The sequence below is a fragment of the Carcharhinus amblyrhynchos genome, chromosome 10, assembly GCF_965287045.1.
Source record: "Carcharhinus amblyrhynchos chromosome 10, sCarAmb.v2.hapA, whole genome shotgun sequence".
NCBI classification, from domain to species: Eukaryota; Metazoa; Chordata; class Chondrichthyes; order Carcharhiniformes; family Carcharhinidae; genus Carcharhinus; species Carcharhinus amblyrhynchos.
In genome coordinates this window covers 69,260,767-69,280,343 of record NC_137333.1, presented here as the reverse complement: position 1 = coordinate 69,280,343, position 19,577 = coordinate 69,260,767, and the positions used below count along the sequence as shown (strand labels likewise).

The 19,577-nt window shown below is 42.3% G+C and overlaps 1 protein-coding gene across 1 annotated transcript; it reads left to right on the top strand.

Moving 5' to 3' along the window:
* Window positions 1-826: 826 nt before the first annotated feature.
* On the top strand, window positions 827-2,206 carry LOC145349299 (small nuclear ribonucleoprotein F-like). The gene is made up of 2 exons (XM_080197803.1): window positions 827-879; window positions 1,924-2,206. The coding sequence occupies exons 1-2, from the start codon at window positions 827-829 to the stop codon at window positions 2,180-2,182; spliced, it is 312 nt and encodes a 103-aa protein (XP_080053929.1). The 3' UTR covers window positions 2,183-2,206.
* Window positions 2,207-19,577: the final 17,371 nt, after the last annotated feature.

Here is a 19,577-nt window from a genome sequence, read left to right as displayed (position 1 = left end):
AATGCAGTTAATGATGTACCATCTTGTTTGAGCAGTGCTTAATGAATTGTGGTTATGGCTTAAGCAATTAAGTTTGTTCCTTGCCCAGTTCCGTGTCTAATTAAGCTTTAAAATTTTCTGAGCACAGTTATTTTGAACAGAAATCTTCCATCCCACCTATGGCAGGTTTGGTGACGGACAAACGTAGAGGGTGAGGCAGGAGCCAAAAAAGTTGGAAACCCATCAATACAAAATCACAAATTCTGCCAACGGAGGGTTAATGTTAGGTCAGTCTTCCTGTTGGCTAGTGGCCTGAGCATCATTTGCGTTGATTTGCATCTCGTGAATGCTCATTGAAACAGTGGCGCGTCGGTGACCGATAAGGTTTTGAAACCTTGCCTCACGCCAGTGGGAAATCATGTCAGCATCAAGCCTGATTGCTAAAGAGCGGTGTGCACAATACAGTCCTTAATTCAGCAGAGACTTTGTGGTGAGTACAACAACATTCTGCCACAGTACTGCACTGCTCCTGACATATTGCATGTCACTCAACTGGGGCAGGCTGGTTCCTGTCTTTCATGTCCATGCTGAGCCACTCTTCATGGACCCTCCTCTGTCACCCAGTTGGTTCAGCACTCTGCTTGGGGGTGGGGAGTGCAGGGTCTCCTTCCCCCCGGTGCCACACACCAGTGTCTATCTGGTCATGCAGCGATCACATCAAATGTCTGAAGTTTGATCCGGGGTGGAATGCTCATTTGGGGTGGGGGGTGGATGGTGTGTGGTGGATGTGGCCAGATGAAGACGGGGGTTCAGTGTGAAATGGGGGCTGTGCAAAGGGGGATGCAGGATGAGGACTTACAAAGGCAGGCAGAGCGGCAAGGAGAAGGATGAGAAACAATGGTAGATCGAGGGGAGGGAAGCTGTACCTCAACATGTCTGCTTGAAAAGCTCACAAACAAGTGGAGTGAAGGGATACCACATTATTTAGTAGAAGCAGACGCAGTGGGTAAAGGTCTAGTGGGGTATGGACACCTCACAGATGATGGGCTCGGTGGGAGGGTGGTTGAATCAAGGAACAGATTTCTTCTTGAGGTTACAAACCTTTTCTCTCTGGGTTGCTGACATCCTGCACAGTCTGGTGAAGGTGAGTTGGCTGCAGAGAGTGATATGAGTGTGCTGGACAGAGTGGGCCCGATTTTACCATTTTCATTCTAAGTGCCGATTCTGGATGTAGTACAGATCTGACTTAGAAATCTGTTTTCAGGTGCTCCCATACAGTCTCAGCCATCTCCAGTCCCATTCACACTGTGGGCGGGGCTTAGCGCTGTCAGAACGATCGGAGCTCTGAACTGCGCATGTGCAGTTAGGAAAAATTGGAAAAAGCGTGCCTGTGTCAGATCGTCAGGGTGTATCTCGGGGGGCAGATGGATTTCTGGTGGTGGGGGGGGGGGGCAGTGCAAATGGATCTCTGGTGGGAGGGTCGGGGGTCCACTGCCACTCTGCAGGCGATCGGGGTGGGGGGGGGGGGGGCACAGGGGTGGCTATTGGTCTCGGTAGTGGGAAGGTGGATAAGGGGTGCAGTGATGTATGTGTGTCCCCCTTATCCACCGTCCTACTACCCACACACATCACTGCCCCTCTTATCCACCCCCCCCACTACCCAGACCAATCGTCATCCTAGCCTCCCTTTCCCCCCTACCATTCGTCCGCAGAGTGGCAGCAGACTCCCCGCCGCCCTCCACCAGAGATCCATCAGACACCCCCCTCCCAAGACAACGGTCTGGCCTGGTCTGGCCTCAGTCCCCTCCCCTCTAGAAGAACGTATGAGCCGCCTCCTCCCCTCTTCACCACCAGACAATAATCAGTCCTCCTCTTCAGCATGGTGAGAGAGGGAGAGAGATAGACGAGCTAGTTCCCAAGGATCTATGTATGTTCCCCCTGCAGGAGTTTACTATTGAATCCAAAACCTTTCCTCAATGTCTTAACTGGCAAACCGGTGATGGTGAAGTTAAAATGGAGAATGGAATACAAGGGCTACTTGGTATCAATTGATGGATATATGAACATGCAGCTGGCGAGCACGGAAGAATATATTGATGGTGCTTTAGCGGGTAACCTTGGCGTTGTTCTTATAAGGTGTAACAATGTCCTGTACATAAGAGGAGTTGAGGAAGAGGAAGAAGATGGGGAAATGAAAGAGTAACATTCCTTTTTATTTGAAGAATAACAATGTGTAGAATTTTTGAGTACTTTTTTTATATTCATCCATTTGAATGTGCTGTATTTGGATTTGCACTGACTAGATCAGGGGTTTTATACTGTGCTGCAAAGGTTAGATGAAAAACTATAATTTAGTTGTAGACAACTGTTCTAGTTTGACTCTGAATTTGTTCAAATGTGAATTCAGGTGTAAGTTGAATCAATAAAACTAATTTTCAATCTGAAAAAAAACAGACACCGATCAGCCCTCCCCCCCCACCACCAGACAACGATCAGCCCTCCCCCCCACCACCAGACAACGATCAGCCCTCCCCCCCACCACCAGACACCGATCAGCCCTCCCCCCCACCACCAGACAACGATCAGCCCTCCCCCCCCAACCACCAGACAACGATCAGCCCTCCCCCAACCACCAGACACCGATCAGCCCCCTCCCCGCCCCCCACCACCAGACACCGATCAGCCCTCCCCCCCACCACCAGACACCGATCAGCCCTCCCCCCCACCACCAGACACCGATCAGCCCTCCCCCCCACCACCAGACACCGATCAGCCCTCCCCCCCACCACCAGACAACGATCAGCCCTCCCCGCCCCCCACCACCAGACACCGATCAGCCCTCCCCCCCACCACCAGACACCGATCAGCCCTCCCCCCCACCACCAGACACCGATCAGCCCTCCCCCCCACCACCAGACACCGATCAGCCCTCCCCCCCACCACCAGACACCGATCAGCCCTCCCCCCCACCACCAGACACCGATCAGCCCTCCCCCCCACCACCAGACACCGATCAGCCCTCCCCGCCCCCCACCACCAGACACCGATCAGCCCTCCCCCCCACCACCAGACACCGATCAGCCCTCCCCCCCACCACCAGACACCGATCAGCCCTCCCCCCCACCACCAGACACCGATCAGCCCTCCCCCCCCAACCACCAGACACCGATCAGCCCTCCCCCCCCAACCACCAGACAACGATCAGCCCTCCCCCCCACCACCAGACACCGATCAGCCCTCCCCCCCCAACCACCAGACAACGATCAGCCCTCCCCCCCACCACCAGACAACGATCGGCCCTCCCCCCCCAACCACCAGACAACGATCAGCCCTCCCCCCCACCACCAGACAACGATCGGCCCTCCCCCCCCAACCACCACCAGACACCGATCAGCCCTCCCCCCCCCACCACCAGACACCGATCAGCCCTCCCCCCACCACCAGACACCGATCAGCCCTCCCCCCCCAACCACCAGACAACGATCAGCCCTCCCCCCCACCACCAGACAACGATCGGCCCTCCCCCCCCAACCACCAGACAACGATCGCCGCCCCCGCCCCCCCCAACCACCAGACAATGATCAGCCCTCCCCCCCCACCACCAGACAACGATCGGCCCTCCCCCCCCACCACCAGACAACGATCGGCCCTACCCCCCCACCACCAGACAACGATCAGCCCTCCCCCCCACCACCAGACAACGATCGGCCCTCCCCCCCCAACCACCAGACAACGATCGGCCCTACCCCCCCACCACCAGACAATGATCAGCCCTCCCCCCCACCACCAGACAACGATCGGCCCTCCCCCCCCACCACCAGACAACGATCGGCCCTACCCCCCCACCACCAGACAACGATCAGCCCTCCCCCCCACCACCAGACAACGATCGGCCCTACCCCCCCACCACCAGACAACGATCGGCCCTCCCCCCCCAACCACCAGACAACGATCGGCCCTCCCCCCCCAACCACCAGACAACGATCGCCGCCCCCGCCCCCCCCCCCAACCACCAGACAACGATCGCCCCCCCCACCCCCACCACCACCAGACAACGATCGGCCCTCCCCCCAATTACCAGAGATACATCTGACCCACCTCCTCTTCCTCCCCCCAACCAGACAGCAATCTGACCTCACTCCCCTCCTCCCCCCTCCAACCAGAGAATGATCTGACCTCCTCCACCCTCACCCCCACCATTGATCTGAGTCAGAGAATCATTGGAAGCACTGAGCGCACTCTTCAGAAGTTGGGGTACTCGACTCAGTCTTTTGTTCAGCAGGTCCCTAAAAGCATGGTTCCGGATTGGTAAACACAGTGATAAAGGGGGAAATGCTGATAGAGTTGGGTGAGCAGTTCATTAATTCAATTTAAATACATGCAAATGCATTCAAATCGTCGTTGCGCCCGATTTGCGCGTGGAATGGATCCCCGCCATTCACGGGTTTCAGTAAAGTGGCGATTGGCATGGACTCGTGTGCAGATTGCGATAAAGGCCTCACACCCAACTTTACCATGATTTTGTGCCCAAAAATGGGCACAAATTGTTGGTAAAATCAGGCCCAGAGTGTTTAGAAATGGCGGCAGGACCTTTGAACACTCAATTGAGGGCAGGTGGAATCAGCTGCCCACCAACCAGGAGAGTGGGAGGGGAACATGTTTCTGCATAAATAATGAGGTTCTAAGCAGAGAATCTGGCACAGGTGCTTCTATTCTGGTCAGCAGCATAGATGTTACTGGAGCCACCCATACCACACTCAGTCTCAAAATGGGAAATTTCCGCCCTTTGTTTCATTTATTACCTGAAAAAATATTTATTTGTTAGCATGTGGTTTCTCCTTGAGTTCCGGAAAAGTACAGAGGAAAATCAGAAAGTTTACATGGCTGTAAGGAACTCACCTACAAAGCTGTTCAACACATCTTACTGTTCTGAAAATCGGTAGGATGTTTTATTTCTGCCAATTCCAAAGAAAGACAGTTTAATTTCCTTCCCATTCTGCCCTGAGATATACATCATCTAAAGAAGCAATTTCAAAGTACCACCAAGCTAACTTGGTTGCAAAGCATTTCACAGACTACAGTTTCCCAGAAAGCTGTACGCAGTTCGTGACTAATCCAAGGTCCATATTGTTGGGACTAGTTTTACAACTTGTAAGAAGAGGATACAGAAATAAGATTGGCTTGTGTATATTTCGGTGCTGTAGTCGCTGAATACTGTTAATACATTTATAAGTAGGTTACAGCTCAAATTACTGGAGGTCCTAGATCCGCTCCAACACGCAGATCCTAGAGCTGTATTATGATTTGAAATCAATGTGCAGCTAGACAGATGATGCCCATTTAGCAGTGGATAAGGAAGCATATTTGCCATTGTCCACATTCTACACCATGAACTATCTGCAAGTCTCAAAAGGCTTCTTTCTCCCAAGTAAATGATTATTTCTGATGCTGATTCTGAAGACAGATGTGGATTTCGGGAAGAAATAAAAATGAATGGAACAGGAGGCAAGCAGCTGAAATCACTACTGCTCAAAAATTCAGGAATATCAATTATAATTTGGTAACATCCAGGCTGAAAATAAAAAGTGTTAATATCAAGACATTTAATATATGCTTTCACATATTTTAGCGTAACACCCAGAAAAAATGCATATCTTCTAATTGATTGGAATTGTTACAATTATGCAAAAACCAGAAAGTATTCCTGTTCAAAAATCAGGTTAAAGTCCAACAGGTTTATTTGGTATTATAAGCTTTTGGAGCGCTGCTTTTTCATCAGGTGAGTGGAAAGTTGGATTCACAAACGTGACATACATAGGCAAAGACACAATTGCAAGATAATGGTTGGAATGCGAATCTTAATGTCTTAAATTGATTACCTGTTAAAACTTGCATTCCATCCATTATCTTGCAGTTGTGCCTTTGTCTATATATCCTGTGTTTGTGAACCAAACTCTCCACTCACCTGATGAAGGAGCAGCACTCCGAAAGCTTGTGATATCAAATAAACCTGTTGGACTTTAATCTGGTGGTGTGAGACTACTTACTGTGCCTACCCCAGTCCAACGCCAGCATCTTCACATCCTGTTCAAAAAGGCATAAGAAATTGCAAACTTAGATTAAAGCAAGTGATTGATTTGCAACTCATTTTTAACCATACTGGGCAAAATCTTTGAATGCTCGATTTGCTTTTTGCCTTTCGAATTTTTGCCCCAAGGTGGTCATTTTCACAGAAATAGTAGCCAGAATTTTACCGGCATGCCCGCTCCAATTCTAGGGCAAGCGAAGCTTGCAGAACGGAATTCTCCGTTGGCATTTGGCAAGATTTTACGAGCCTTGTCCGAACAAGATTGTAAAATACTGGCCTGCATAGGAAGCAAATTTAGGAACATAGGAATGTAGGAATTTGAAGCAGAAATAGGCAAATACATCCCTTCAAGCCTGCTCTGCCATTCAATCAGATCATGGCTGATCTCTCCCTGGTCTCAAATCCATCTCCCTACTTGCTCCCCATATCCCTTTAACTCATTTTTTAATATCAGAAATGTATCTATAATTTCTTGAAACCATTTAATGATCCAGACCCCACCGCGCTATGGGACAGTGAGTTCCACAAATTCACCACCCTCTGTGAGAAGTGGTTCCACCTCATCTCAGTTTTAAATTTACTGCCTCTCAACTATACCTGTGACCTCTTGTTTGAGATTGCCCCATAAGAAGGAATATTTGGTCTACATTTATTCTATCAATCTCTGTTAGAACTATATATACTTCAATCAAATCTCCTTTCATCCTTCTAAACTTCAGTGAGTACAAGCCCAAACTGTTTAATTTCTCCTCATACATCAATACTTCCATTCCTGGAATCAATCTGGTGAATCTCCTCTGAACTGCCTAAAATGCCACCATATCCTTCCTCAAAACAGGCCTCCTTTGTTCTGTAATTATTCCAAAACTAGGTACAATACTCTAGATGTGGTCTCACCAACACTAGGTACAATTGTAACAACATTTGTCTACTTCTATACTCCAGTCCTTTTGCAATAAATGCTAACATTTTATTTGGCTTTTTTCTAATTACATGCTGTAAGTGCATACTGACTTTCTGTGATTCATGAACAATGACTCTCAGATCCTCTACCCAGGTGCATTTTGAATCTGCTTTCCGTTTAGATAATAATTCGCCTTTCTATTTTTTCAGCCAAAATGGACTTATCTGCAATAAACTCCATTTGCCAAATTTTGGTCCATTCTCCTAGTCTATTTATATCCATCTGTAAAATCTTTATCTCCTCTTCAAACTGCCTACTTTCCTCCCTATTTTAGCATCATTTGCAAAATTTACTATGTTACACTCTGCCCCTGCTTGCAGATCATTTATATAGATTATAAAGAGTTGTGGTCTGAGGATTGACCCCTGTGGCACCCCACTAGTTACATTTCGCCAGCCAGAGAAGAATTCATTTATCCTGACACTCTGCTTTCTGTCAGTCAGCCAATCCTCAATCCAATCTAGTATGCTACCCTCAATGCCCTACGATCTCACCTTCTGGATCAGTCACTTATGTGGCACTTTGTCAAATGCCTTCTGGAAGTCGAGATATACCATATTCAACTTGCTGATTATGTCCTCAAAGAAGTCAAGCAAGTTTGTCAGGCATGACTTACCCTTCATAAAACTAATGCTTACAATGATGGATTGAGCTTTGTCTTTCCAATTGCTCAGTCATTTCAGCAACTTCCTCACCACAGAGGTCAAGCTAACCAGCCTATAGTTTCCTATGTTTTGCTTCTCTCCCTTTCTGAAAAGGGGCATCACATTTGTATGTTTCCAATCCACCAGGATCTTACCAGAATCCAAGGAATTTTGAGAGATCACAACCAATGCATCCACTATCTTTGCTGCCACCTCCTTTAATACTCTAGGGTGCAGGCCATCAGGTCTTGGAGACTTATCTGCTTAAAATCCCACTAGTTTATTCAAATCCTTCTCCCAAGCGATGGTTACTGCAGCAAGTTCCTCGACATTAACTACAATTTTTGGAATTTTTTTCATTATTCACTACCACGAATACAGAGCCAAAATATTGGTTTTAGCATCACTGCCATCTCAAACCACAAGGGCTGAATGGCCTCCTTTGTTCTGTAACTATTCTATGATTCTGTGATAACTTCTCAAAACAATTAGTCTTTCCAGTTTATAAATTTTATGTCTATTGCTTTACAAATTTCAGGCCCAGTCCAAATGCTCTCTTAGGTTCAGTCATAGCGATGACTCTATGGAAGTTAGCCCTGCAGTTCACCTGTACTGCCCAACATCTAGTTACAGGAAAGGGGTTGTAAGAATGATTTGATTATTGAAAGTGTACTTCTCCTCAGGTAAACTTGTTTGTTTGTTGAAAAGTAACTGGTTAACACTTTAACAAGCCAGGTATAAATTGTTAAGATGCTTTATTCTACAATAAGTGAAGAGCAGAACTGTTCATAACAAATTTTACTTATTTTAACTTTGTTCCCTCCTTGTAAAAAGAAACAAATTAAACTGTGCCACAAAATTCCAACTAGTGGATTAATTAACTCTTATGTTTATGATCGACCCATCACAGACTCAGTCTAAGATTTGTTCTGGAATTAAAAACTGAAAATGCTGGAAAGTCTCAGCAGCTAGTTGTGGACCTGGTTGTCTTTCTTCAGACAGGCGTAAGCCTCGCTTTCTCCCTCAGCAGAACTTGCAGCTGACTTCAAACATGTTTTCCCTTTTCTTTTGTTTGTTTCCAGATAGGAAATTAAGAATTTGACCTCCTAGCCCTTCCCTACCCAGAATTTGCCCATACGAGCTGCCAATTAAAACAATGATTGACTTCCTGACAGAAGGCTTCTGCCCAGCTCCTGCTGTTTTTAGAATGAGTAGGCAATTGTTGAAACTACGATTTGATGTGCCAAGGGGTGCTTCTACCTCTTGTCAATACTGTGGCTACAATACACATACATTTTAGAGTGAGTTGTGTTGCTAATAGTAATTAGATATATAACAAGAACTCAAAGCTGTTCTTAGCAGTCAGCTAATGACTGTTGATTTCAGCTGGGAAGTAACTAGGGACTGCTTGCAATTGAGTGGCTCCACAATGTTAAAGTTTATTTATTAGCCACAAGTAGGCTTACATTAACTCTGCAATAAAGTTACTGTGAAAATCCCTAGTCGCCACACTCCAGTGCATGTTCGGGTACACTGAGGGAAAATTTAGCATAGCCAATGCACCTAACTAGCATGTCTTTCAAATGTTGTACACAATGATGGCAGATTCCATGATCCAATGCTTGAAGGAGGCTGGTTAACTCTACTGTATGGTATTATGATATCTGATCAGCCAGCTGCAAGGGCTAGATTCATTTAATGTACCTCCAGATAACGTTATAACCAATCCCCCAGGCACTAGGTTCTAGCTGAACAAGCAATTGGGGGCTTATCTGTGTTTTGCTTTGCTAAGCTGTGTAATTTTCACTGGTTAAACTCCATGTACTCCTGCACACTTTACAACTGTATGAAATTCATACTCGCTTGGCAGTATGCCAAGACACCAATGATGCTGAAAAACAAAATGACATCAGACAGCATCCCAGTTTAGGAAAGAGAAATCATCTAGAAGTCCTGCACCTGATTGTTGTTCATATGACTCCAGCTAGGAATTGAAAGGGTGTACCAATAGGGGGCTGAGTAGGTGAGTAGAGATTCAAATTGATTTGTATTGTCTGTTGATTTAAACACTAGCTGATGCCTATAGGTACAAACATGGAGAATGCAAATTGTAACAAAATATTGGAGAGTGGTTGAAACTGTGTTCCCACATGCATAGCACTTTGAAGAAAAAGGCATTAAAAATTTATGGGGAGAAGTGCCTTTGTCTTATCTGTATCTATCATCAAGAGTCTCATCCTCGTGAAAATTAAAAAGTTTGGTGGCCCACATTAAATAATTAAAGGCATGTCTCCTTTTTTGCTAAGCTTCCGGGATTCCATTAATAGGTATGGAAATAAAAATAAAATGATGGTTGTGCCAATGTATACGTAACTTACTGTAAAGCATTATGTTTGCAGTGACAATGTATAGGCAATCAGTAACTTGAAACCACAAGATGGTAGCTGAATGTATGGGAAATGTGAACATATATTCCAAAGAGAGTGAGTTTTATTTTGCTAAGTCTTGATAAAACTATGAAAAAGTGATTCAAGGTTATAACTAAGTTGAACTTCACTAGATCTGGGCCTGGTATGCCAAGGCTGCAAATGAATTAATGAAAAATGTGAGGGTCTGCCATTTAAATGGTTCAAAGATTGTTGTGCTGTATTTCAGTGGTTGTGTTAGTCAGTCACTATGCTGCCATTCATTCTGTAATTTTATTAACTGTAGAGAGGAAAGGAGCATCCAGAGGAAACCCACGCAGACACAGGGAAAATGTGCAAACTCCACACAGACATTGACCAAGCTGGGAATTGAACCTGGGTCCCTGTTGCTAATGAGGCAGCAGTATTAACCACTGTGCTGCTTCCCTGCTCAATATCAAAATAGTGATCTATTTTCCGACTGCACCTTCCCCTTGATTTGTAAGCCTGTTTGTTGCATTAAAGTGAAAATTGCTAAGGACACATCCAACCCACAAGCAAAACATGCATCAATCTGTTGCAGTATATGCAAGTCTATTAGTTGTATTCCTGGCAAAGCCCAATTTTTAAACAAATGCTGGAAATACTGAGTGGGTTAGGCAGCCTCAAGGGAGAGGGAAACAGTTAAAATTTCATGTCGATGTCCTTTCATCGGAACTTTGTATTTCAGCTTTCCAGTAGCTGCAGTATTTTACTTTTTCACTTTTGTCAATTGGTGTCTGCTGCATATGGAATCCATCACCACGAAGTGTCTCCAAACAAAATACTGAAAAGTTAGGGAATGCACAGCATATCCCTGCAAGGACAAGCCATAAATCCAGTGAACAAATAAACAGAAACACTGGTTCAATTAGTCACATGCAGTTGTGATGCTCAATGTGACACCCTACCCATCCAGAGCCTTTCAGTAAATTCCCACTAATGTTTAATCTCAATCCCATCTCTCAAATGTTACCGTGAAGGTGTGTTTGATGCACACCTCATGTTGAAGCTATGCTCCTGTTTGATCTGAATAGAGAATTAAATGGAAGAAAATGCAGTTATAATGTCAGCAATTATACTAATTAAGTACAGAGTGGACGGGAAGCTTTTCAACCTGAGGGGACTTCAAGCTATTACCAAAGTGAAAGAGACTATTCTGAGAGATTTCCTCTTTGCCGTTGACTGCGCCCTGTATACTGGCTCAGAAAGAAATCCCACAACACCAGTTTAAAGTCCAAACAGGTTTGGATTTCAAACTGGTGTTGTGGGATTTCTTTGTGTTTTACCTCAGTCCAATGCCGGCATCTCCACATGCTGGCTCAGAGCCAGAGATGCAAGTCAGTATGGACAAATTTTCCACGGCTTGTGACAACTTCGGACTCACCATCAACATTAAAAAGACCGAAGTCATGCACCAGCATGCTCCTCATGCACCATACACAGAACCCACAATCACAATCAAAGGGCAGAAACTACAGGCAGTGGACCAGTTCACTTATCTCGGCAGCACCCTCTCCCAAGCAGTGACTGTTGATGCAGAAGTTAACTGCTGAATAGCAAAGGCAAGTTCTGCTTTTGGTAGACTGCGGTCCACTATATGGGAATGTTGAGGAATCAGCCCAGCAACAAAACTGAAGGTCTACAGCGCTGTGGTACTCACTACCCTCCTGTATGCTTGTGAAATGTGGACTGTGTATCGAAGGCATGCAAGACAGCGCAATCATTTCCACATGACTTGTCTTCACAGAATATTACGCATCAGATGGCAAGGCAAAGTACCAGACACTTAAGTTCTCTCTAGAGCAAGTCTACCATCAGTTCACACACTGCTGATGGGAGCACAGACCCGGTGGGCAGGTCATGTCATCCGTATGTCAGACAAGCGCATACCCAAGCAGCTCCTTTTTGGGGAATTCTCTGCTAGAAAACGCTCGCATGGAGGGCAGGAGAAATGTTTCAAAGACACACTCAAAGCCTGCCTGAAGTCACTTGACATTGACACGACCACCTAGGAAATGCTGGCACAAAACCGCCCTACCTGGCGCTGCCTCATCCACAAAGGCTATCAGGTTTACGAAGCAAAGTGTACTACTGAAGCACAACTTAAGCGCGAGCTGTGCAAGTCCAGAGCCACCAGCACAACAACTACAGTGTCTACACAAGTCTGTCCAATATGTGCCAGGACATTCCGTGCCCAAATTGGCCTGATCAGTCATCTTCGGACACACTGCAACCAGCCTCAAAATGGCTAATGGTGTCGAGGGCCTCATCGATGACGATGGACAAACTTTTCTGATATGTAATTTGTGCTCAATATCTCTGCAATTTCCTCATTTTCTGTCTCTGCCTCAAAGAGACCAAGTTTACGTTAGCTGATCTTTCTGTATGCGCATAAAACCTGTTACAGTTGTTTTTATGTCCCTGATTAGTTCATCTTGCATTTTGTTTTTCTCCACTTTGACTTTTTAATTATCCTTTCCTGATTCCCAAGGCTGTCCTACTCCCTGCAATTGGCAAGTCATGTTGCAGTTTTATAGAACCTTAGTTAGGCTGTACTTGGAATATAGTGTTCAATTCAACACTACCAGAAGGACGTGGAGGCTTTGGAGATAGTACAGAAAAGATTTACAAGGATGGTGCCTGATATGGAGGACATTAGCAATGAGGAGAAATTGGAGAAACTTGGTTCATTCTCACTGAAATGATGGAGGTTGAGGGGTGACCTGATAGAATCTACAAGATTATGACGGGCATGGACAGTCAGGAACTTTTTTCAAGGGTGGAAGAGTCAATTACCAGGGGGCATAAATTTAAATTGTGAGGGGTAAGGTTTAAAGGAGATGTATGAGGCAAGTTTTTTTTTCACAGAGGATGATAGGTGCCTGGAACTTGCTGCTGGAGCAGGTAGTGGAAGCAGATACAATAGTGACTTTTAAGGGGCATCTGGACAAATACATCAACTGGATGGGAATAGAGGGATATGATTCCCGAAAGGATAGGGGGTTTTATGGAGCATGGTCAGTGCAGGCTTGGAGGGCCGAAGGGCCTGTTCCTGTGCTGTAATTTTCTTTGTTCCTCAGGTTTACTAATATTATTAACAACATTATAAGCCACTACAGTACTATGAATCTAATAATTCAGGACTTCCCTAGTAAGTGATAGGTACATTTTTCTCACTGAGATTTTATTTTCTAATGAAACGTATTGTTGAACATGTTGAATAATTTCTTTACATTTCCCACTTTATTTACCACTGTACCTTTCCATCTATTTACTCAATCTTAGCCATAGCTCCCCTCAAACATAAATTATGTTCATACAAGATTCTTGTTTTGGGCTCATATCTGTTACTTTCAAACTTAATAGGGAATTTAATTGTGTTATGATCACTTTTTCCCAGCTTACCTTTTATTGAGGTCATTAGTTAACCCTGTCTCATTACATAGTACTAGATCTAAAATTATTTGCCCCTTGTTAATTCTATAATGTCCTGTGTTAGGAAATTGTTGTCAAAGCATTCTATAAACTCACTTCCCAGCATACCTTTGCAATTTTGTCCAGTTTACATAAGATTGAAGTCCCTGACAATTATTATCTTTGCTATAAGCTCTATCCAACAATATAACAATTGGTTGGAGATGTGGTATTTCAACTGCATCCACCAGTGTTTTCTGACTTTTGTTTATTCCTAATTTCCACCCAAACTAATTCTACTTCTTGATCTTCTGAGCTTTTCTCTTGGCCTTAAGTCATGTTTTACAAGGATGACTCCTTTTCAATTCTGCTTTTCCAAAATTGTGAACACTAGGGAATATTTATTCCCCAACTTTGGTCACTTTCTTTCCAGGTCTCTAACAGTGATATTAAACCTACTTGCATCTGAATTCCATGGGCCAGCTCTTTTCACATCCACCGCAAGAGAAATGGGCATTAGTTCCTTGTAAAATAGCAGCGGTGTTGGTATACTTTCTAATTAGAGTGCTGTTTTGAAAAAGCCAGCTCGAGATTCAAATTGCATCCAGCGGAGCTCCAAACAAGTAAAAAATACTTGATTCAACCAATTTTGAAACTAAACTGGACTGGGTAGCCTAGAAAGTTCTGTGGCCCTGATGCAGCAGAGCATAATAGTTAATTTGTATTAAAAAATCATAATACAAACACAGAAAACCATTCATACCTAAACCTGTTCTGCTATTACATTAAATCTCAGTTATCTGTACATATCCCCATTTTTACTTCATATCTCTGAACTTTATTTCTGAGAAATGTCTCAGAAGTTGTGGCATTGCTACACTGGAGCTGGTGCTCTCTATTAACCTCACCCAATTGATTGAACTAATTTGGGCAAATTAATATTTAGGTGAAGAATTCTTTAAACTAAAACTATAGATCTTTCTTTTAAATAATTAATTGGGAGTTGTTATAATTGTACTATTATTTTTTATCCAAAAAAGCTCAAATACAAATCGTTTAGATGTTTGCAGTGAAGTTGGTTTGTTCAAACACCCATAAGATCTAGGCTGAAAATCAAGTTCTATCATTAGAGTTTGAAATAAACAGGATTGTGGTAGGGAGAACAGAAGGCAACAAAGAGGAAATTAAATTCCAGTTGCACTAAGAAAACACTATGCTGACATGTGCAACAGGTTTTACTGAGCAGCAATCACTAAGCAATGAAAAACTAAATTGAAATATGCAATCCACTATTCAGAAAGCATACAAAAGATTTATAATAAGGGTCATTCATAGACAAAGTCTCATGTGGTGTCAATAATAAGAGTGGGAGCCAGAAGCAGCGTGTTATATCAGAGGTCATGACTTATCACAGCAAGTAATATTGAGGGGGTGCATAATAAAATGTTTACTCAAATTAAAATGAATTCCAGAATGTAACAATATTCTTTTCCATGATCTTTGTATTACACCTAAGCTCAATCAAACTTACTACATTTAGTTTCTAACCTAGTGCCACCCAATACAGCACAGATAAGTGGAAACTATGTGGCATAGGGACAGCACTTTGCATTCCTTCACTTTGGTTATATGCACTGATGTTTCAAATGCTCAGCAACTCAGAAGTTTAAAGATCCATTATGTTCAAATAGGGTTTAAATAAGCTGTTGCTTCATAATTCAGTTTGTGGAAAAAAAATCAAAGCAAAGTATCTCTATCATCATGCAAGCACTATCAGGAATATCATAACTATCTGGTGATGTTCATGTAACATTTTCTTTAAATCTAAATTACAACTTGGTGAACAGAGTAAATTTGACAAGGAATTTCATACTGTTTCTATGACATTACAACTTTGTGCAATTTGGATATATGACAGAACATGGTTGCATATATGTAATGGAATAGAAGTTCTACACCAAAATAAATTTGAAAATATTTTAATAATAGTTTAGATAAAACTGGTATCATCTGACTTGTTTATACAAGATAGGACTGATAAAAATAATGACAGAGTGTGGATAACTACACTTTATTGGTGGAAAAAGGGGTTGTAAATGAAGGACAAGATCGCCTCAGTAATACATTTATATATGGAAAATTTCCAAAATGTAGCATTGTTGCTTTGACTGGCTACATTCCACTGCACAAGGATGATGCTGTCGAGGTCAAATAATGAATTAAAAACTAATAATTATGCATAACACTTTGGTTTTTAAGTTTGTTTGTATACTTTTTATAAGTATCAGACTTCTGCAAGAAGCTAAGGTGAAATTTTCAGTAAAAGAATTAAATACTTTGATTTTAACATTCTACTTTTGCAAGTCCATATACACATCAACCATACTAACCTTGCCAATCCTCTGATAATCAATTTTCCTTTGAGGGGAATTAACAGCAATTATACTAATCAAGTCTATGGATAAGGCTATTAATACAATATATGAATTCATTAATTTTACCTTAAATAATGTCTTTCATTATGTTTCATATTAGAACATAGAACATTACAGTGCAGTACAGGCCCTTTGGCCCCCGATGTTGCACCGACCTGTGAAACCAATCTAAAGCCCATCTAACCTACACTGTTCCAATATCATCCATGTGTTTATCCAATGACCATTTACATGCCCTTAATGTTTGCGAGTCCATTACTGTTGCAGGCAGGGCATTCCACACCCTTACTACTCTGAGTAAAGAACCTACCTCTGACATCTGTCCTATATCTATCATCCCTCAATTTGAAGCTATGTCCCCTCATGCTAGCCAAAATGTATTTTAAAAATTCAAGGAAAAAGGCTCTCACTGTCCACCCTATCTAATCCTCTGATCATCTTGTATGCCTCTATTAAGTCATCTCTTAACCTTCTTCTAACGAAAACAGCCTTAAGTTCCTCAGCCTATCCTCATAAGACCTTCCCACTAAAGCAGGCAACATCCTGATAAACTCCATTTGCCACCTCTCAGCCCAGCTCTGCAGCTTATCTATGTCTTTCTGTAACCTGCAACATCCTTCCACACTGTTCACAACTCCACCGACTTTAGTGTCGCCTGCAAATTTACTAACCCATCCTTCTATGCCCTCATCCAAGTCATTTATAAAAATGACAAACAGCAGTGGTCCTAAACAGATCCTTGTGGTACACCACTAGTAACTGAACTCCAAGATGAACATTTCCCATCAACCACTATCCTCTGTCTTCTTACAGCTAGCCAATTTCTGATCCCAACCGCTAATCACCCTCAATCCCAAGCCTCTGTATTTTTTGCAATAGCTTACTGAAATCCATATACACCACATCAACTGCTTTACCCTCATCCACCTTTTTGATCACATTCTCAAATAACTCAAAAAGGTTTGTGAGGCACAATGTACCCTTCACAAAACTGTGTTGACTATCCTTAATCAAATTATTTCTTTCTAGATCTTTATAAAGCCTCTTATAATCCTGTCCAAAACTTTGTCCACAACAGAAATAAGGTTCACTGGTCTATCATTACCAGGATTGTTTCTACTCTTGAACAAGGGGACAACATTTGCTATCCTCCAGTCTTCTGGCACAATTCCTGCACTGTTGGAACAGTACAGAATGAATAGTTGAATCTATGTTCCTGCTCCTTGGGACTCAGCATTTGTGCTCTAATCCTTACTGCAATAAGTCATCCATGCCAACTATTTCTAATAAATAGGTATTTGATCCCTGTAAATGTTATTATTAATATGGAACTGTTTGAACTGCCATAACTTAAAAATGAACTTGTGAATTTTCTTTTAGCATATTGGTGCTTGGGAATGGGTGTTTTTATTTTGTACCCCATTGTCATAATCAGAACCAACCTCAGCAAAGCATTCTCTTAAGTGACAGAAACTTTTAAATTACCATTGAGGAGAGGGACTTTCAGGATAATGGCCAAAAGGGTTATGGCACCTAATCTATAACAACTTTCATTCATTATGTATTTTAAAAATTCCATTTAACAACAGACCAATTTTACATTACTATATATATTTTAAAGTATGATTTCATTAGTTAAATAATATATACTGAAATATTCAAATGGTGACTGAGAATCAGAAATTTTTGATGAAGGGTTTGAAATATTTTGTTCTTGTGCAATTAAACCTTCCAGATAAAGACACTCCATGAGGTCACTACTAGCTCTGTAAACTTTGACCTCAGGGTATCCACCACCACAAGCCTCTTTGTTCCTTTCCTTTGTCATTTGGACTTGTCAGATACTGGCAATCCAGCTGCTTTTCCAGATATATTAGGGACTTTGAAAATCATTGCTCTGGCTAAGGCACACTCCTCTAATCAAAATGGCATTTTAAACATAGAACTCTGATTTTCATGTCTAGTCAGGGGACTATAGGCTTCTGACCTTTGGAAGGAAGAGGGAATGTTCTCCCATATGAAAGCTGTCTCGATAACATTATTGATTACTATTAATAATAATGATTATTTGAAATTAGAAACAACCTAAGAGTCTCAGTTTACATTTGTATGTGAAAATGCTGCATTTATCATTAGCAGACTCAATATGGCATTTCTTTCATGAAGTTCATATGTGGAACCCAAATTCTTCTGAATGTTTTGACACAAAATTCAGCAACATATATATATATTGTTAATGGTTTCTATTTTATCAACCATACCCATTTATAATTGGGGCCATCTTTGGAAAGGATTCTTTTGAATAGTGAAGTGCATCTTTATTCTACATTCCAAAATCTAAAGTACTCTTGAGCATGAATACAGGTATATTTTCAACTATCGCAGTCCATCAGCTGTTTTTTTTCAGATTGCAAATGCAGATAATTATTCAGTCGGGATTATTAGACATATACTCCAGTAATCCTGTTTATTCCAAACCTACTTCATGTGCCGAAAACACTTGAGTAATATATGGTTTGCAGGGTTAACTGGTTTGTTTGCTGTCTGCTGGGGTGGCCTTTAAAAATGGCATTCCCGATCCTTGCAATTCAGAGGCCACCCCACCAGCTATATAATCCAATCCTTGAAGGTTTTATTTCAAAAATGTTGCACTATATGTTGGAGGAAGCCACATGACTACTTTTGCAACGCCTCTTTTCCTACCTATCATTGGTGTTGGCTACTTTGAGATAATCGCACCCTTTGTTTTAATACTAATAGCTGCCTAGGACACTGCATTTGCACATGTGCAGGAAGTATTCCCTCTAGTGTTATGGTACAGATAAACAGTTAGACAGAGGACACTAAATACAGTGATGTATGAAATGAATAAGTTAAATAACATATACTGAAATATTCAAATAGTGACTGAAATTTTAGCATGACAAATGAGATGTAACATGAGTAAAGAGAATACAGGAACAGAGACCTGTTAAAGCAAAGGGGATTTTTGGCCATGTTAATAGAGGAAGAGTTTTTTTTTAAAAAAAAGAAAGTTGTTATAATCCTTTATGAAACACTAGTTAGGACTCATCGGGAGTATTGCTTTCAATTCGGGAAGGATGTCAAGACCATTGAGAGAGGGAGCAGATAAGATTGATACTGGGTGATGTAGACTGGTGCTCAGGTTGCTCTCCTTTGGTCAATGAAAATGGATATTTGATAAAAGTATGCTAAATATGAGTGGCCTTAGTAGAGTAAATGAGAAACTGTTTCCAATGACAGGACACAGATTTCGGGAGATTGGCAAAATAACCAGAGTCAATACGAGGAAACATTTGTTTACACAGCAAGTTGTTGTGATCTGGAACACAGTACCTGATAAGGAATTGGAATCAGATTCAACAGCAACAGTCAAAAGAGAACTGAAGGGAAAAAAATTATGGTAATTTGTAATTAACTGGATAATTTCACCATGATGTGTTGAATGGTCTGTGTTTTATCATTCTATAATTCTATCAAAATGTTTCTGTTTGCAAATTAGGTGACTAAGAAAATTAAATCATTAAGAAATAAAAGTGGACACACCTTTGTAAAGGAACTCAATGGGTTAAGATGCAAACAAAG